The sequence below is a fragment of the Acomys minous genome, assembly GCF_964271855.1.
Source record: "Acomys minous genome assembly, chromosome: 5".
NCBI lineage: Eukaryota > Metazoa > Chordata > Mammalia > Rodentia > Muridae > Acomys > Acomys minous.
In genome coordinates this window covers 45,797,325-45,815,919 of record NC_140494.1, presented here as the reverse complement: position 1 = coordinate 45,815,919, position 18,595 = coordinate 45,797,325, and the positions used below count along the sequence as shown (strand labels likewise).

At 42.2% G+C, this 18,595-nt stretch overlaps 1 protein-coding gene across 2 annotated transcripts in view; it reads right to left on the bottom strand.

The window, feature by feature from the left end:
• Positions 1–1,849: 1,849 nt before the first annotated feature.
• The window catches only part of BASP1 (brain abundant membrane attached signal protein 1), a 49,887-nt gene continuing 33,141 nt past the window's right edge, over positions 1,850–18,595 (bottom strand). For both annotated transcript variants that reach the window (XM_084781642.1, XM_084781643.1), the window contains exon 2: positions 1,850–3,498. In XM_084781642.1, coding sequence (XP_084637768.1) covers positions 2,776–3,489 — 714 coding nt within the window. In that variant the 5' untranslated portion in view covers positions 3,490–3,498 and the 3' untranslated portion in view covers positions 1,850–2,775. The remainder of the gene's footprint in view (positions 3,499–18,595) is intronic.

The following is an 18,595-nucleotide window of genomic DNA, read 5'->3' as shown; positions in this document are numbered from 1 at the left end:
ATAGACTTTATTCACCTTAAAATTATATCCTTTGCGCTGTGGTGACCACATTTCTTTATTTGTTAAAATACAGAACAGTTAGGAAATAAATGACTAGCTGTAGCTCAGATTTTAATTCTCTTGCACCACAGCTTTCAACACGTTAAGTTGGAATGTGTCGCCTTATTTCACTCATCTCACCCAACAACTTTGACTGGTGAATGTTACCCAGAGAGCCCACGTTGGTTGTTCTCACCCAAAATCCTGTGAACATGGTGAAAGGAGATAGGAAATCTATAACCTATTTCACCAGACATGTTTCATTGAAATACATAAATGTCATTTCAAAGGTACGTTGCCATCCACAATAAACTTCTTTTTCAAAGTGTCTTTTTAATTTTAAAGATAATCTGTGATTCTATAAATGTCTCCCCGTTTGTTAAATCTGTCACCTCCCTAACACATGAACCCCATGCCCACATGATTTGTTTCATATTTTAGGACAACTGGTTAATGCTCTGGATACTCCCTGCTGTTTCTCTTACCTAAAACAGTTGTCTGGTGGCTAATGTTTTTACATAGTTCATGTGTGCTCTATGATCATGCATTAAAAGTTCAAAGTCATTTCCTGTAAGAACAAGAACCCCAAGAGCTAGACATGATCATGAGCTTGGCCTGGACTTGAAAAGTACACAAATTGGTCCAACTCTGTCATTTCTGATTCTCCAGGTGTGGGACTGAGTCCTCATACTCGGAGACTGTCTGGAGAGCATCTCTATCCTCTCTGTGTGGCGCACTGGAATAGAACCAGGCTGACTCAGACCCACAGGGCCATGCTTCCCAAATTCTACAGGAAAATCTAAGGGTCATTCTCAAAGACAAACCTGCTAACTACTTTTCTGGGTATTTCTCTGATCCGGGTCTGAGGAACCTTTGCAGTGGCTAGGTTTCCTTTTCTTTTCCTCTTCTTCCTCTTCCTCTTCCTCTTCCTCTTCCTCTTCCTCTTCTTCTTCTTCCTCTTCTTCTTCTTCTTCTTCTTCTTCTTCTTCTTCTTCTTTTTAAATGGTTTCCAGTATAGGACTGGACCATTCCCAAGTTACTCTCAGAGATTCAAGAGACAGTCACTGCTTTTCTTACACTCTGCAGCAGTTAAAGCTGCCTTTCCCAAGCCCCTGCTCCCTGTGTGGTGTAAGGGGACCACGAACACACAGATGGTCACTAATCCAGTAAAGGAGTCATCAAGGGGTGTCGTTTTAGCACATCTGCCTGTGGTATACATTCCTCCCTGGGCATGTGCACAAACGTCTACGCATTTCAGCTATCAGAGAGTTCTTGTCTGTGAGGTCACAAGGTTTATGTTCCTCAAAGGGAGAGCAAGGGAGGTCTGGAGAAGGTGGAAGCCACAAGCAACAGAAGAGAGTGCAGCTTTCTCTTGGCTGCCATCTCACTACCTGATCATGGCATTCCGGACTCCTGCCTGGCTCTGTTATCAGTTTACCTAAAGGAGGGGCAGGCGCAGATGCTGGTCCACAGATTCACAACTTATACACACACAGGATGTTTCTGTAAGATCCAGCCTTCAAGATACAGCCTTTGATTGTCCTTGTGTTTCATCCAAAATATCTGCTCTTTTAAAGTATTGGTGATTACATGTACACTATTGTTGGATGTAAATCCATATAACTTTTCCCCCTGCTCACCATATGGGACGTGACATGGATGACACTGTTCGGTGTGTTTTATTTTGTTTGTTTTTTAAAGACAATGGTCAAGACCACTTGAGGACCCTGCTTTACACCTTCATTCAGTTACACTCAGGAAAGAAAAAACAACCACTCTAGGAAGGGAGGGGAAAAGAAAGCCAAGAGTCTTTACTACTTTTTAATTGTTTAACTTTATTACTGTTGCACCATTTATACAATTACATATAATTTCAATGCATCCATTGTACATTTTTTTATTTTTATTTTTTATTTTTTTTATTTTCCATTTTTCCAATGGGTGGTGTGTTGGTGTCTGTGACACAGATGGAAGAAAACTGGAACTGCAACGAAGGCAGACTTTTTTTTTTTTTCATTTCCACTGACCAATAAACAGAACTACAGGTGCACCCAACCACGGACATGCATTAACTCGTCATGAGAAATCTAGGTAGGCTAAGTATGATGAGAGAATGTTTGTTACTCCCAAAAATATGTGGAGAGGAAGAATGGAGGGTTGGCATCGAGATACATGTGGACAAGCTAAGTGGGCTCCGTCTGAAAGTTGGCATTCATCCACAACGTTAAAAAAAATATCAAAATAAGAAAAGGCTGTAAATTAAAAAGGAAACACGGAAAATACTGCTTTCATAAAGATCTGATTGCCTTGGCACTGGCCCTGTGGGCAGACTCAAACGCTTCCCTCCCCAACCGCATCACGGGAGAGATGCTGGGGTTTTAAGGATGGAGTATACGGGACAGCGGTTCAGGTACAGATGATGTACTTTCAGACAATGATCTCTAAAATCCAGGACTGACTGGTCAAGTTGACTGAAGGTATATTAGATATTTCCCCACAAAAATACTATTTGGATTCTCCCCGCCCCCTCCCTCCCCTGATGGGACACATCCTCTTTTCTTTTCTTCCTTTCTTTCTTTCATTTTTTTAATCCCTTGGGCAATACATATCCTTACTTCCAATTTGAAACAAGTTAGTATAGGATAGAGAGACAGAGAGAGGACAGAGAGTGAGAGACAGAGAGAGCGTGAGACAGGTCATTTGCAAGTGGCGTCGGTTCTGGCTAGGCTGTCCCGGTTACTCTTTGACGGCCACGCTTTGCTCGGAGCTGGCGCCGCCGCCGGGCGCCTCGGCCTGGGGCTCGGCGGCCGGCGCGGCGGGCGCGGGGGCCTTGGCTGTGGAACTGGGCGCCTCCGAGGCCGCGGGCGTCTCCTTGGACGAGGGCGCGGGCTCCGCGCTGCTGCTAGGTTTAGAGTCTGAAGCCGCCGGGGCCGCGTCGCTTTTCGTCTCCGGGCCGGCGGCGGCGGCGGCAGCGCCGGCAGCGGGAGCAGCGGCGGCGGCGGCGGGAGCCTCAGTCTTTTTGGCCTCGCCCTCCTCCTTGGCCGCGCCCTCTCCCGTGCTCTCTGCGCCCGCGTCGCCGGCCTTGGGGGCCTCGCCGCCCGCAGCGGGCCCGGGCGCGGCCGCCTCCTGCTCGGGCGCCGGCGCGGGCTCGGGCTGCTCCTCCGCGGCGCCCTCGCTCTTCTCGGGCTCGGCCTTGGGCGCCTCCTCCTTGGCCGCAGCCTTGTCGCCCTCCTTCTCCTCCGCCTTGGCCTCGCCGTCCGCCGCGTCCTTGGGCTTCTCCTCCGCGCTCTCCTTGACCTCGGCGGCGCCGTCGGCGGCCGCCTGGGGCTCGCTCTCCTTCTGGGTCCCCTCCTCCTCGGTGCCCGCGCCTTCAGCCTTCTTGTCTTTGTCCTTGGCTTTCTCGTCGTTCACATTGTAGCCCTTCTTCTTCTTGCTCAGCTTGCCTCCCATCTTGGAGTTCTGCAAGGAAGCACACGGGAAAACAGGAGGGAGTTAGGGTCAAGTAGGCAAACTTGCAGGAGGCCTCCTGTAGAGCAAAGGGGTCAAGGACCTCAGGCCACTGCACTGGGGCCACGGAGCAGCCTGGATGGCACATGCATTCTCTCACAATTAGAAGTAACACCATACATCGAAGCAAAGAGCAAAAGAGGAAAGCTTCAGCTACAGGGCAGCAAGTTGGGGGTCGGGGGGTCAAATAAAGGCGATCAATGCCTGAGCTGCGGGTGCCAATAGGGAGGACAGGTGGCTCGGTATTGGTTTCTTATCTGTCTCAAACGTCCAGGATTGAACACTGCAGCACAAAATGGCAGGGACAGCCATTTTAGAACTACAATATAGCTGTTTTAAAAACTACCACCACCACCACCAACAACAACAACAAAACCTGCTAATTTACAAATAACTTTCTGGAAAAACTGCACAGCATAAATCAGAAATCTCTTATCTGTTTATTTTCACGTTTTATAGCAATGTACGCCTGTGAGAAGTCACTCACATGTTGCTTTCTTGAGAAAATTTCATTGTTTTTAATTATTAATGCAAGATGGCAAAACTTTTAAAAGCTAACATTCCACTGCCCCTGGTGGTCCCTGCAAGATGAGGCAGAGCCCACTGCAGGGCCACAGGACAGAGCAGACACTCTCCTAGCTCTGCTTGCCCTTACCAGGACCCTTTGCTGTCTTCACCCAACTATCCCCTACCCCTTCCTATCATCCATTCAGATCAGAAAAGGTGTTTTTTTCTTCACTACACTTCTTGAAATCATGATTCATGAAAGTGAAATAACCCACACGGTTTGAAAGTCAGGTGTTGGAGAGAGTACTATTCTTCAGTCAAAATCTGTCTCACCATGCTGTGCTAATTTCCTGTCTGGGTTGACTTTAAGAGTTGGAGGAGACAGAAAAAAAAAAGGAATAAACACAAAGATGCCTAAAGTACTCTTCCTATTTTCAAAAAAGATCTTTATTATGTCACACAAGAATTGCTGTTACATTTCTTAAAATGGGAAAGGGGGAGTGACTGAGAGTCCTAACCCCCTTTGAACAATTGTTCCTGTTTTACTTAATTTTTGGTAGGAGCAAGTCCATGTGGTAAAACCACAATTAAAAATATTTTTACCTCAAAGCAGTAGATGAAAACACAAACTTGACTAATAAGTTAAATTGCAACTTCTAACGCCACCACATTCTTAGACACACACGGCTCCGTGTCACATTTGGATGTGTTAGGTTGAACTAGGAAACAGAAAACCTGACAAGTCTACCTTCAGGCTCTTCTCCCACCTGTATCGCAGAAACCCATACACTAACCTAGAAATTACAGCCTATGAAGCCAAGAGTAAATGTAGTCTCATTGTGAACCAAGAATGGAGCACTGGGTTCTGACACCCACGGTGTGAAATTCTATACAACAATCCCCAGAGGTTTAAAGTCCTGGTGGTTTACAAACCTAAAATCTACGTTGCTAAAATTGGTTTCCTGAAGCACAATGAAAGCCACGTTCTATTCTTTGTTTTAAGCCCTGCCGTGATTCTTTCCTTGGTGGAAATCGAACAGACGCAATCAAGTTGTAGGTAAGAGAACGTGTCTCACTAACGTCGATTTTTTTTTTAAAGCACAAATACCCCATGCTTTCAGCTTCTTACCTGTGTGGAATACAGCTGAGTGTTTATGGAATGCACTAGAGCCCCCAGGACAGCCGTCCTCTGGTTATTTCCCACAAGAATAAGAGTGAACAGCTATCCAGCACCCAGAGGGGTAAATAAATTAAAGTTACAAATTGAAATCTAAGATGTCGGGAACACTCCTAATCCAAAATGATGTGTCTAAATTATTTACCCTTCCTAAGAGCATGGTACAACGGTGTGCCGTTAGCACCCTCCTATTACTCAGAAGGAAACTCTTAACTAGCTGAGCTCTAAAGCTCTACCATAAAACAAATGCCAGTGACCCAAAGAATGTGGCAGTGCAAGAGACACCACCTGGCAGGTGAAGTGAACTCCACCCACGAGGATGCTCATCTGGTGTAGGAGCTCTACGCCCAGGAACTCTGCAGCAGGACCTCCCAGAATGGCCCGGAGCGCAGCACATTAAAATGATACAGGCTACAAAAGAAACTTCATGCGCACTCTCTTCTTTCTTCTACTCTCTAGTGACATTCTTTTCTCAGACCCTTAAGAAATGAGAGTAAGCAAGGCGCGTAGCCATGGAGTTGGATGGATCCTCTCCTTTCTATGCCTTCTAGTTTCGAAAGAAATTACTGAATATACAAAGTTGCAACGTGAGTTTTAGAAAAAGACAGATACAGGGCTGGAGAGATAGCTTGACAGCTTAAACGTGCTTGTAGGGACTGGAATTCGGGCCTATGGGCCATAGTCTGCAATTCTAGCACTGGGAGGTAGAGACTGGGATGCCTTGAGCAAGAGAACTAAACTAGCCTCCTCAAACAACTCTGAGAGAACCTGCCATTGAGAGAACCTGCCTTGACAAATAAAGTGGAGAGTAGTCCAGGAACATTCTGGAAATCAACCTTGGGCCTTCATACAAACAAGCAAGCATTTGAACAAACACATTTGCAAACACACTATAGACATATGCAGATGAGAAATGTGGGGTCAGAGAAGAAACAAGTATCTTGAGTCAAGATGTAATCTATCTTGGAAGTTAGTTAAGCCTAATCCAAAGTGGCATTGAAAGAGGTAAGCTTGTCTTTGCATTTCCTCACAGTTAGGATGTCACCTAGCAACGAGTGGCACCACAGAAAAAAACCTGTGCATGTGCTAAACGCACAGGCTAGAGTTCTGTGTGTTCATGTGAGAGCAGACACTAGGGTCTCTCTCAGTGATGAAATCCCAACAGGAAGTGCCTTCTACATTTTCCTGTAAAGGTACAAGAATGAGTTCTGCCACGAGAGCTAAAACTACAGAATCACAGTTTCAAATACACATAAAAATAAAACTAGCCACAAATGGCAGAGGGAAAAATAGTGCTGGGTTGAGTCTGGTTAACAAGGGACAAGAATTACTGCATGGAGACTTTCGACAGTAGACCATGGTTGACCCATGAATTCCACATCTAAAGCACACCAGCCTTGAATCCTTGAGCAAGTTAATAAACCTTGTTCTCTCTCTATTTCCTATAAAATAATAGGTGTCGATTTCATGAGAATTTAAAGTGTTTGACAGCTCACGTGTCTGTTAACATGGTGGTTCCCCTCCCCCATACTTCTTCTGCAATACCCGGAGAGTTCTGCACTTAGAAACACCATCAGAATAGCAGAACTTAAGTTGCACATGGAACCAGCCATTAGATACACTGTAATTAAAATGCGGTCAAAAAAATCAGACACTTTTTTAAAATGTCCTCAGGAGATATTTGATGTGTATGCTTCAAACAAGCTCCTCTTGTCTTTGCAGATGTGCTTGAGAAATTACACAGCTGATACCAAATCAGTCTGCCTCTCTGCTGAGAATAGTTTAGACATATCTAAGTCTCATAATGTTATGAGTCTTTTTAAACACACCAATAATAAGCCACTTTAGCAGGAAATCCGTTTCTAGACAAAGATGTATCAAGCCACAGGTTAGAAGTGGAGCATAGTAGCTCTGTAATCCTAGCACCTATGAGGCTGAGGCAGTAGGGTGTTGTGCTCCAAGCCAGCCTGCGTAACGTAGCAGGCAAGATCTTGTATCAAAACCAAAACAAGACAATTATGCATGCATTATAAACCCATTCCTCCAAATTTGAACTAGCTCTGAGTGGTCACAAAGAAAGCCTCATTTGACCTTCCACTGTGTTCTCAACACCTTTCCATCAGTTATTTCAAGGAAACAAGAAACTCCATTTTTTACATTCGGAAGGAAAAGAATCTATATTCTTTACTTAAAGGTCAATTGCTTCAAATTTATATATAAAAGGTAAAGAAAAAATCTTTATATTATTTTGTCTAACAAGTCAAAGTTAGCATGCTCATGGGAGGCTGCAACATGACAAATGTCTCTCTTTTTGGTGATTTTCTACATATGAATCTTTTTCTTGAGTAAGTATCAAAAAATGAAGTAGTATTTTAGTACTTTAAAAAACACTAATATATAACATATTTTAAATCTCGCAAAACTATCATCTCATTCTATTTTCCTTCCCTAGAAACTTGGCCTCTGTTTAATTAATTGGATAAAAACCAGTATTCCAGAAGGTGTGTTTGAAAGATCCACTTTCCTGTTACAAAAAGAGAAAGTACCATTCCATTAGCAGGTGCAAGCAACCTGGGGTGAAGAGCAAGAAAAAAGATGTGAGAGTTACAGGAGTCAGAGGCAGCTGCTGGTCACAGCAGCCTGGTTGCATCCACTGTCAGGGAGCTCAGGGTTTGTTTCCACGTAGCATGACTCATGAGCAGGACTCTCTTGAGACCAACTTCATAGATGCCATACTTATTGATGACGCAAACTGTGTGTGTGTGTGTGTGTGTGTGTGTGTGTGTGTGTGTGTGTGTGTACATATAGAGGCATGTAAGGATCACAGAACAATTGTGGTTTGAATGAGAACAGCTCCCATAGGCTCATATATTTTAATGCTTGCTACACTGGCGTTAGAACCGTTTCTGAAGGATTATGAGGCACAGCCTTGTTGGAGGAGGGATTCCACTGGAGGCCAACTCCAAGGCTTCCAAAACCCGGTCATTCCCAGCTAGTTCTTTCTCTGCTTCCTGCTTTAAGGATGAAGATGTCAACTCCCAGACACGGTTACAGTATCCTGCCTTACTGCCTGCCTGCAGCCGTGCTCCTGGGCATGGCGATCATGAACTCCAGACCCTCTGGAACTGCAACCCACACGTTAAATCCTTTCTTTTATAAGCTGTCTTGGTCATTGTGTATTATCACAACCATAGCAAAGGAACTAAGACAACAGCCTTGGCAGTTGTTCCTCAAACGCTGACCCCTGGGTTCTCTTGAAAAAGTTCCCCCATGGGCCCGGAACCTGCCAATTTGCTTAGACTGGTAAACCGAGGCCTGGGAGCCTCCTCTCTCAAGTCTATACCATTACGCCTGGCTTTTTAAACCTGGCCTCTGAGAGGGAAGCCAGGTTCTAATAGCTGACTCCATCATCTTCCCAGGCCCTACATCCCTCCCACATCTAAAGTCATGTTCCTTTAACTTCATTACACCGGAGGAGGCTCATAAGGAAATGCCTTCCTAGCCAGGTAGATCAGGTAAAGTAATAAATATCCTAAAAACTATGCTTCAGTTCTTCCTCTAAATCAAGTACTAGAACTCTTGGACCCTGACAGGTATTTCTTATAGGGGAAAAAAAAAAAGTTATTTACAACTAGTTTTGATTTCACAGGGAGGAGAAATGTGATCTTTCATCATGGTACTACAGTAAACCTTAATGATGATTGGTTCTTGATGCTGAGGGTTTTAAATATGGAAATTTTATAACTACAGAAAATTTGAATACTTGAATAAATATTTGTCCTTTATGTTTATTTGAAAGGGTGGGAGAGTAAAGATGGCAAATAATTCAGAACTTATAATAAAGGCGCTCTTTAACAGAGATGGTCTGAAATTTTCTTGTAAATGTGCATTGTTTTCTCTACAGGAAGCCTGGGGAGTAGGAATATATGTTCCTTAGTTAGTCACATTATGTAAGCTGTGCTTATTTTGTATACAGTCCCCAGGACACAGCAGGCCCCAGTCAGCAATTATCACAGAAGTCCATAAAACCACCCAGCTCTCACAAACTACAGTATGATTTGGATGTTGACAAAAACCAAACAAACAAACAAAAAAACAGCTCTTCTGGAATAGTCCTGATCGTACATTGTTTAATCTTAATGTAAGCCAGTCTACCAGTAGAGCCAGTTCAATTAAAAGTTACTTTTCCCATCTCAGAAAATAAAGGTGGAAAAGGTCAGTCACGATCAACAGTTAGAGAGAAAAATTAATAACATTTTTCCTTTGACTTGTGACATTCAGTACAAAGCTTGCTAAAAGTGGCAAGACTTGATTGTTAAACACTGGCTATGAATCTCAGCTGGGCCCCTTCCATCTGTGACTCAAAGTCCCTGACCAGTAAAGTATTGGAAGTTTAATCAATTTTGACATGGGGCAGGAGGCATTATGAATATTTATAGCATTATATGAAATGCTATTTAGGATAAAAGTGTGACATTATAAGGTTCTATGTGCCTGTGATCATAAAACTAAGACCATTTTGTCCCTTAAAAATCGAGCTTTGGTTGCAATTGTGATGAATTATCTGACATGACGTCAACTTTTGCGATACTTGTTAAAAACTAGAGATAAGAAAATAGTAATTTTAGACTATGAAAACAAAGTTAAAATAAACTTTATGAAACACAATCTTAATATTTACCAAAGAATAGAACTTTGGGGGGGTCTCAATTACATTCAGGAGATATTTTAGCATGGTGTGTTAGCTTGTGAGTCAGAAAGAGACCTCACTGAATACATCACAGATGAAGTCATAACTGTCAGAAAAGTCAGGTTTCGTTAGCTTCGCTGGCACAAAGCAATCGACAGTGCTGTGGCTATTTATAAAGGACAGTTGTTTCCTTTCCTGCTCCTTTTGGTGTGTCATCTACCACCATCCATGGTCCTGCGCAGCAGGATTCACCCTCTGCCAAGGGAAGGGACTTACCAGAGCATGTGTCCTTTCTGTGCCATGCCGGTCATATCTTTTCAAAACCAGCTTAAGTAGAAGGATGGTTAACACAATCCTACAAATTAACACGCCATGCAACTTAATGTTGTGTTGAAATGTTAAGAAAAGGTAAGAAGGAAGAGGTTTGGAGCCCTAATTTCTAGAATATATCATCTACCTAACTCTCTCTCTCTCTCTCTCTCTCTCTCTCTCTCTCTCTCTCTCTCTCTCTCTCTCTCTGTCTCTCAAAAAAAAAGGCAGTGACTGCTAATCTAATAGAAACAAAGAAATTTAAAACAAGTACAGAATCTAGAGAGCTAAATTAAAACAATTTCTTTTACCCACTCTGCATCCTATGAAAACCATTTAAGTATATAAGGTCAGTCTTCATTGACCTAAGAGGAAGGAAGAAATCTGTTTCCGGAATACAAAATACACTTGTAAGAAATAAGTCAGCTCTTGTGATGTAGGAACGATCATCCTGCAGCCATTCCTCAAACTCTCCATAGAGCAGACATTGTCTGCAGAGCCTCAGGACCACACAGCCCATGCAAACAGAGCCCTTCTGTTCTCTGAAGCTGCCTCACAGGACATTAAGTCTCGAAGCTTAGCCACATATCGCCGCATATTGCATCTCCAAGAAACTTCCTCCCACAAACTTGCCAGTGGTGGGTAGAATCATCTCCTCCGCGATAAAGCAGACACCCGTCTTCCTTGGTGCATCCCATGGCTCTTCCGGTCCTAACCACAGACTTTTGTTCCAGGCACAGGAAAGCAACGTAGAAACCTAGAGGACCTTCTCTTATATAACCAGGTTGTTGTTTCCAGGGGAGAAAATAATAGCATCCTGAATTCAACGAAGAGAATACGGGGAAAAAAACCCCTCCAAAGAAATAAATACTAAGATATTACAAGACAAATAAAGGCCAAAATGTTGCTAAGACTATTCTTTTTCCTTCCTTCCAATGGCCTAAGGCATAGCTCACAAATATTGTTCTCTCTAGTTAATATCTCTCGCCTTGGAAGAAACCATTTTCTGTTTTGATTTTAACTGAGCCCAGAAGCCTGGGGAATTATTGTCTAAGGGGAAAACATTATTTAGTTCATTTCTAAATACCTATGGCCTTTCGAATAGACTCAGGAATGATGAAATTATCTAAGAAATTCTTACCAATCGATTTTTCTTTCTCCAAATAGAAAGATATTCTTTCTATATTTGCTAAAGGAGAAAAGCGCCCCTGGCCATTGAAAAATTGCTTTGGTAAATGGAAACTCTCTGACTCAGTAAAGACTGAGTAGAAAACACTGATTGGATCCTTTCCATTAGACTACACCTGGTAGTTCTGAGGTTCCTCAACCTCCAGCAGCAGTGACCAGCTAAAATGCATGGCAAGCTATCACCTAGACATTCTTTTGGTTTTAATTAAAAGAACAGCAGTAGGTCTGGATGCATAGCTCAGCAGGTAAGATTATATCCTAACCCTAACTCTAACCTTAACCCTAATCCTAACCTTAACCTTAGCCCTAACCCATGGGGCATGGTAAAAAATCAGGAGGATTTCTGGAGATTGCTGGGTTCCAGCCAAATTCCAACAGTAGAGCATGTGTCAAAGGAATACGATGAATATTGATAGAGTAGTGACATCTTCCACAGTGACGTCGTCCACTGTCCTCTTTGCATGCACAGGGCCATGTATACCTGCACAGAAATGTGCGCATACACCAAGTGCATGCAAGCACGCACACACAGCACTAAAATATCAGAGTGCAGTGGCTTTTAGAACAAAAGAACTGCAGTGCTATAAAATGTTAGAAGTCAGAGCGCCATGTGCTAAGATAGTATCTGATCCACGTGTAGCCACCATGGAACTTGTTCATGTGGTTTCCTGATTAAAAATAAACACTTTGTGTTGTTTCCCTGTTCTTTGAAGTAAAACACATTCAATAGTGTGTTTGGGTATAGATGAGGGACAATAAAAGAACTCTGGATTAAATCAGGCACTGAGTAGGAAAAATGAGGGTTTTATTAATTTCAAGACGCCTTCAGCCCTTTGAGGAAGGTCTAAATAATATTCAACAAAGCTCCCTCAAAGACCCTTGTACTGACTGGGGTGGTCCCAATGGCCCTAAGTTTGGCAGCATGCAAAACTAAGACGCTCACTTACTGGTGCTTTTCCTGGTCTGTGTTTTGAAGTTGGGTGCCTGACCTGTAGATACGCATGATTTACCATCACTTCCTTTTCATTTTAGTTGAGTTTCCTTGGTTCTATTACCATGATGTAGGCTACCCAGTTTTTTGAGTGACTGAAGAACAGAACCCCAATCGGAGCACTGCCCTTCTTCAGAAAATGCATAATTGCATAAGGATGCAAATCCAAGGCACTAACTAGTATTCTCTATAATATACCTAATTCCATGTCTCATCAGCATGATGCACAGTAATGCTACTCCATCAACAACTACAGCTTTGTGACTTCATACAACTCCCTGGCATACATTAGCCTGCACACACTAACAGCATGAAGACAAGAAAATGTCATTAAACACCTCCATATGATCCAAAGCTGGCTCGTCTGTTACTTCACAGGCTACCTCTGTCTGTGTCTTCCTTCTTTGCACTAATGACATCCAAGCACTTCTCACATAGAGAGCTGCCAAACACTGCAAAATTCCTATTGTGAAAATTCAAGTCTGGATTAGTTAGCCGTTCACCTGGAGTTGGCAGGCTCGAGTTCTTAAGTATGATAGCACATGTTATTGTGTAGACTCCATATTGCAGTAAAGACCAACATGGATATACAACAGCCTGTTCAGAGAGCAGAGTTCATCATGTGATACACACGAGAAGTAATCCTGATCATGCTTCTGTCTTATAGTCAGAAGAAAGTATGTCTGCCTGCCGTAGAAGGATGCTAGGCATCTGTCCTCCTTTTTCAACCAAATTCTTTGATACAGGGCTACAGTATGTTAACTGCTTCCTTGAACAAGAAATTGTCACTTCCTTAACTCATGGCTGCAAAGCTCAGCAGTCCTAGATCCCAGAAAACCAACTCTTGACTTTTTTGAAAGCAATACACTGTTACAGTCAGCTCACGTATTACATCTGCTGACACATTTATCACTAGACAAGTTGGATTTACAACAACTCAAGATGGAGGAATCTAAGCTATTTGTCAAATCTAGCGGGGACTGGGTGTGGTGGTGTATGCATACCTCTAATTCCAACACTGGAGCAGCTGAGGCAGGAGGCTAAAAAGTTCAAGGACAATCTAGGCTACACAAGGAAGATTTCTCTCTTACAAATACCACAAACCAACACACCACACACACACACACACACACACACACACACTAGCTGAAACATGTTGGGAGTAAGTCTCCCCGTACCTTAAAGAAAGAATTAAATAAAGAAGCAAAGGGTGGTTTTAGTAAGTATAAATAGAAGAACCTGTCTAAAATAGTTTGTCAAGCCCAGCACTTGCTATTTTGAGCAAATGATTGGTTCCTTTATTTTAAATTGTCAAGCCTTTATTCTAAAAGGGGGACATGAGGTAAAGACAATGTAGCTTTTGTGTTTGGGGTATTCTTACCAGTATGTGTTCCATCACAAAGATTTGCTGTCAAGTTTCTCCAGTGCCTGGTGATAATCTCCATTATAAGACTTACTGTTTCTCACTGCCTGGTTCCCTCAAAGCTTCTATTCAGCAATTCTAACATCACTACACTCAGGGATGGCAATGTTCTCCAGGGAGAGAGAACTGTATTACAAATTGTCAACCCAGCCTAAGTTAACCAAGGCAAATCTTTAAAATATCATGAGTAGAAGTTGAAAGAAAGCATTTTTAAGACAATCTATTCCCTTGTCACAATAAAATGTGACCAGTATTATGAAAATATATTCAAAGGCATTATTGGGGAGGGAAGGAGAGAGAGAGAGAGAGAGAGAGAGAGAGAGAGAGAGAGAGAGAGAGAGAGAGAGGAGGGGGAAGGAAGGAAGGAAAGAAGGAAGGAAGGAAGGAAGGAAGAAGGAAGGAAGGAAGAAGGAAGGAAGGAAGATAAAAAAGAGAAAGAAAAAATACCCCACATGCAAATATACACACTCAGGCTTCTATAACTCAGATTTCCCAAACAGATGGCCAAGATGAATTTTGTGTACAAAAGCTCAGAAATGTGCAGGAATATAGAAAGCCTTTCCAGCATAATGAACAATGGATAGAGCGTGACCTCTCTAGTGTAACTCACCCATGCCAGGCCAGTCCTACCGAAACATATTCAGACTATCTCTACATAAGAAAGAAAGAAAGAAAGAAAGAAAGAAAGAAAGAAAGAAAGAAAGAAAGAAAATTCCAGCATGCAGGAGAACCTGGAGAGATTAAATGATCAAATTTCATTCTAGAAAGCTTCATTAGTCAGGGTGAGAAAGGACCTCTTTTTTGAAGCACATGAGTCTAAAACCTGATAGAAAGTAAACAGAAAGGAATGAACACAATATTTAGGGAGACAAACTATATAAATATGATAACAGTGAAAAACAGGAGATGACAGTCAAAGACATGGGAGCAGAGAAAGTTTATTGATTAAGTGGAAACATCAAAAGTACTTACGTACATGACTTATTCTCCCTAAGATGATTTTAATGAATGATCTTTGTATCTACCAATATATTAACTGTCCTATGAGGAAGAAATTATTACTAGTCCCACATTACCATGAAGAAATTGAGGATTATAGGAGGTAAATAACTCACCCTCTACTTGGCTCACCCATGCAGCTCCTTAACCAAAGGCCAAGCAGCCTTGAAGGATAAATAAGCTTTTAGCTGGAAAGCCCTGAGAGAACGCAAAGTGTTGGTCCCTGGGAACCAACAGGAGGGGTGCCTTGAAAATTACCAGAAAACCTTTTGATGTTCATGAAGTAAGAAAGGGCACTCTTCTCCCAGGAATAGGAAACTGTACATTAGAAAGATACATGTTGCCTAATGGGGAAATGCCTAGATTTAGATGGCACAACACAGAAGAGTTAACTGTGGGAACAGTTAGAAAATAAAGAAGTATGTCTCAAGTATCAAGGATAGTTTTAGGAAGTATCTCTGTGAAGTCATATTGCTACTTAAGAAAGACAAGAACAGATGATACAATTGGCCAGGTCAGGAAGCTGTGGACTACTGCCCTATCCCTGACCTTGCCAGTGGAAGGAGATGCTTGTCTCTCAGGGAAGGCCTGAATCGTATCTGAGAGGCATGAATGGACCTCACTTCAGCCAACACCAAGAGTATATGATTTCAGGGTTCCAGAGGATTGGCAAGGCTGACTTCTCTTTTGCAACAGGGACTTGGAAGGAATGAAAAAATATATATATGAGAATATGGGATGGTACAAAGAACAAAGAAACTAAAATGGAAAAGTATTAATGGAGGAAGGTTCTAGAAGATTCAAAGATGTAAACCTAAACTAAGCTTGTTAAAGACAGACTGTTGCTATTTGGAAGAAAAGCCTATCCAATTCCAAGGGCTGTTCCCTCACTCAACACTGCTCTTTTCTAGATGAATATGGTGAAATATGAACAATTCCAAGCAAAGCACCTCATAAGATCTCTGAATAGTAATGTTGGATCATAATTCTCCTTCAGTGTTCAGAGCTTTAGGTTTTCATTTGGCCAGTCATTAATTCTCTTGGCTCTTTCCCGGTCAACAGAGAATATGTTATGTACTGAGAGCAAAGGGGCAGGCATTTCACCAGCTGAATGACTGTATGACTAACCTCGTGACCATTAGACTTAGGGAGGTCTTGCTGTAACCCAGTGTAGCAGTAAATGGACTCTGGCATTCCCCCTACTTTCATGGGCTCTGAGACACTGAGGCACCAAGCACAATTTCACGTGTATATTCTCAACCAGTACTGAAAGGGCCTTGATTCATGCAAAAACCCTTATTCTCCTCAGTAACAAAGCCTGGTTTTGGTCTAGATAAACTATTCATCTTTAGTCATTTGTCATTTGATTGCTTAATCCTTTTATATTCTATGATATTGTATTGAAACATTTCAGCAGTCAAGTACACCTGAGCAATGACCTAAAGCTTTTCTTCAATATTTGTTCAAATATATCTGATGTCTATAGAACAAAGGTTTTGTTTTGTGTTTGTTCTATGGAAGTTACAGTTCAATGAGAGCTTGATAAATACTATAAACTCACTGTACATAGGAACATGAAACTCTGGCTATAAAATTGTAAGATGAAAAGAATCAATACGACGATGTTTACAAACTGAATTATGTAAATCCTTCTTTCACATAGCAGTAGAAAAATAAGTACGCTAAGCTACACTTATGATTCCTATTCCATTAAATAAAACATGACTAAGTCCCAGGCAACGTCCATGGCAGCAAACTCTGTCACTGTGACCCATGGTACGGTTACCAATAAGAATACAGACATCCTCCAAACAATAGGGTCATGATTTTCCCACTTCAAGTAACTATGTGCACATTAGACAGGTCAATTTTAAAGCTGTACCTCCTCTAATTGATCCTACATGTTTCTAACCATAAAAGCCTGAGCTGATTATTGTACAGTATGAAGCTGGCAGGCGAAGCCTCTCTTCGCGTGCAAAGGTTGACTGCAGACATTATGCAGAACCCCTTAATATATCCTGCCACTCATGGCAAGTACACTCAGGGCTCATGTATTATGCATTTTCATCAGTCGTGGAATATGCTTTTAGAGTCCACCATGGCTTCTCGTTGTTATTTATTTGCACTTAATCGTTGGTTCTTTCAAAAGCACTGGCTGTAGCATCCTCACTCAGGATTCTCTATGAATCACCTGCGCTCTCAGTCAATACGGTAAGTGAACCGCAACCAACTACCTCAGGAAATGCAAGCTGCTGAGATCATTTCTAAGCCACATTTCCCTTCCAAAGACCAGGAAAGCAGTATGTCTGATCACCACAACTAAATTAGAACTCTCAAACGGGATCCAAAATAAAGTACGGGGAGGAATAAGTAATAGCTGTAGAGATATTTTTGTTGCTTATTAGTGGACCAGACAGGACATGATGGACTTGGAGCCATGACAGTTACTCTTACTTGGAGCTGCCTGACAAAGAACGGAGGCCCACCAACACCAGGAATAGCTACAGTCAGTCCTACCCCCAAATATAAACAGATGAGTCACACATTTTATGACTGCTTAAACTTGTCAAATATTTTTATTTTAATGTATCCCTTTTTTTCACCAATCAACAAGTATAGTATGTCCAGCTTTAAAGCCACTTTTTCAGTGTTAATCACTACCACAGAAAAACATTCTAGAATTCTTTATGCCTATCCTTAATTAACTAAACAAAGAATATGCTTTTCTTTAGTGTCTTGCTTAACACAATGAAGCGTTCGATGAATGTTTTCTAAGTTAACAAAGGAATGAGAAGCCATCAGGTATATAGTATTTGTCAGGTCCCATCTGGGAAAGCTGAGTTCAGACAACACGGTCGTCAGGTTACTCCTCACAGTTGATATGCCTCCCTTGAACTTCTTCTTTAGTGCTCACATTCTCCTCCACACTTTCACATTCCTCAGATCTGAGCCTCCAAGCTACCTAATGAGACACCACTCAAGGAAGGAATGTTCTAGCATGCTGTGAGATTTCGACAGAAAGGAGGGTATTGCAGCCCACCCGGGGAACCCAAAAGAAGACCCTTTCGTCCTGACTACAGTACAGTGCTAAGTTGAAACTTAGTACCACTTTCTGCGTGAACGGATGGGAGTGATTCAATATGACTTAGAGCATCCTTTTCAAAGTCTCTCACTTTGCCACCACTTCAACACAAAATGCCCAACAATAGTCAGACTGGCATACACCACAATCATCGAAGAGCTTGTAAAAACGAAGGCAAGTGGTGTGATCACAGGGACTTCTCAGGAGAGTAACTGATGGCCTAGCCTAGACTGTAAGAACCTGTTTATTCATTAGTGTACCACATAAGGTTTCCCAGCATGTGACCAAGGGTAACACACTGAGCAGTTCAGACAAGAGGTGTATGACTTTTGTGTCAGCTATACTTCCTAAAGCATGAGAAGAGAACAAGTAAGGATGCTGGTGACTATAAAACAAACTAAAAGTAAGTATGAAAAAAAAAAAAAAAAGAAACCCAGGAGAGACCTAGCCTTGTCTCACCTGGAAATGATGAGGATACACAGAATGTCGTGGTCTTGGTCCCGGTGAGACATCAAGTCTCAGGACATACTTACTGCCTTTGAGTTCTTCCTGTAGGCAGAGCTACAAACACGTTACAGTAACTAGAACGCATTCCACAATTCTCCAGCAGCCGGCCTGCAACCCCTGCTCATCTCTGCTGCTCTCTTTCAAAACCCTTCACTTAGTTCCATAGAGAGAACAGA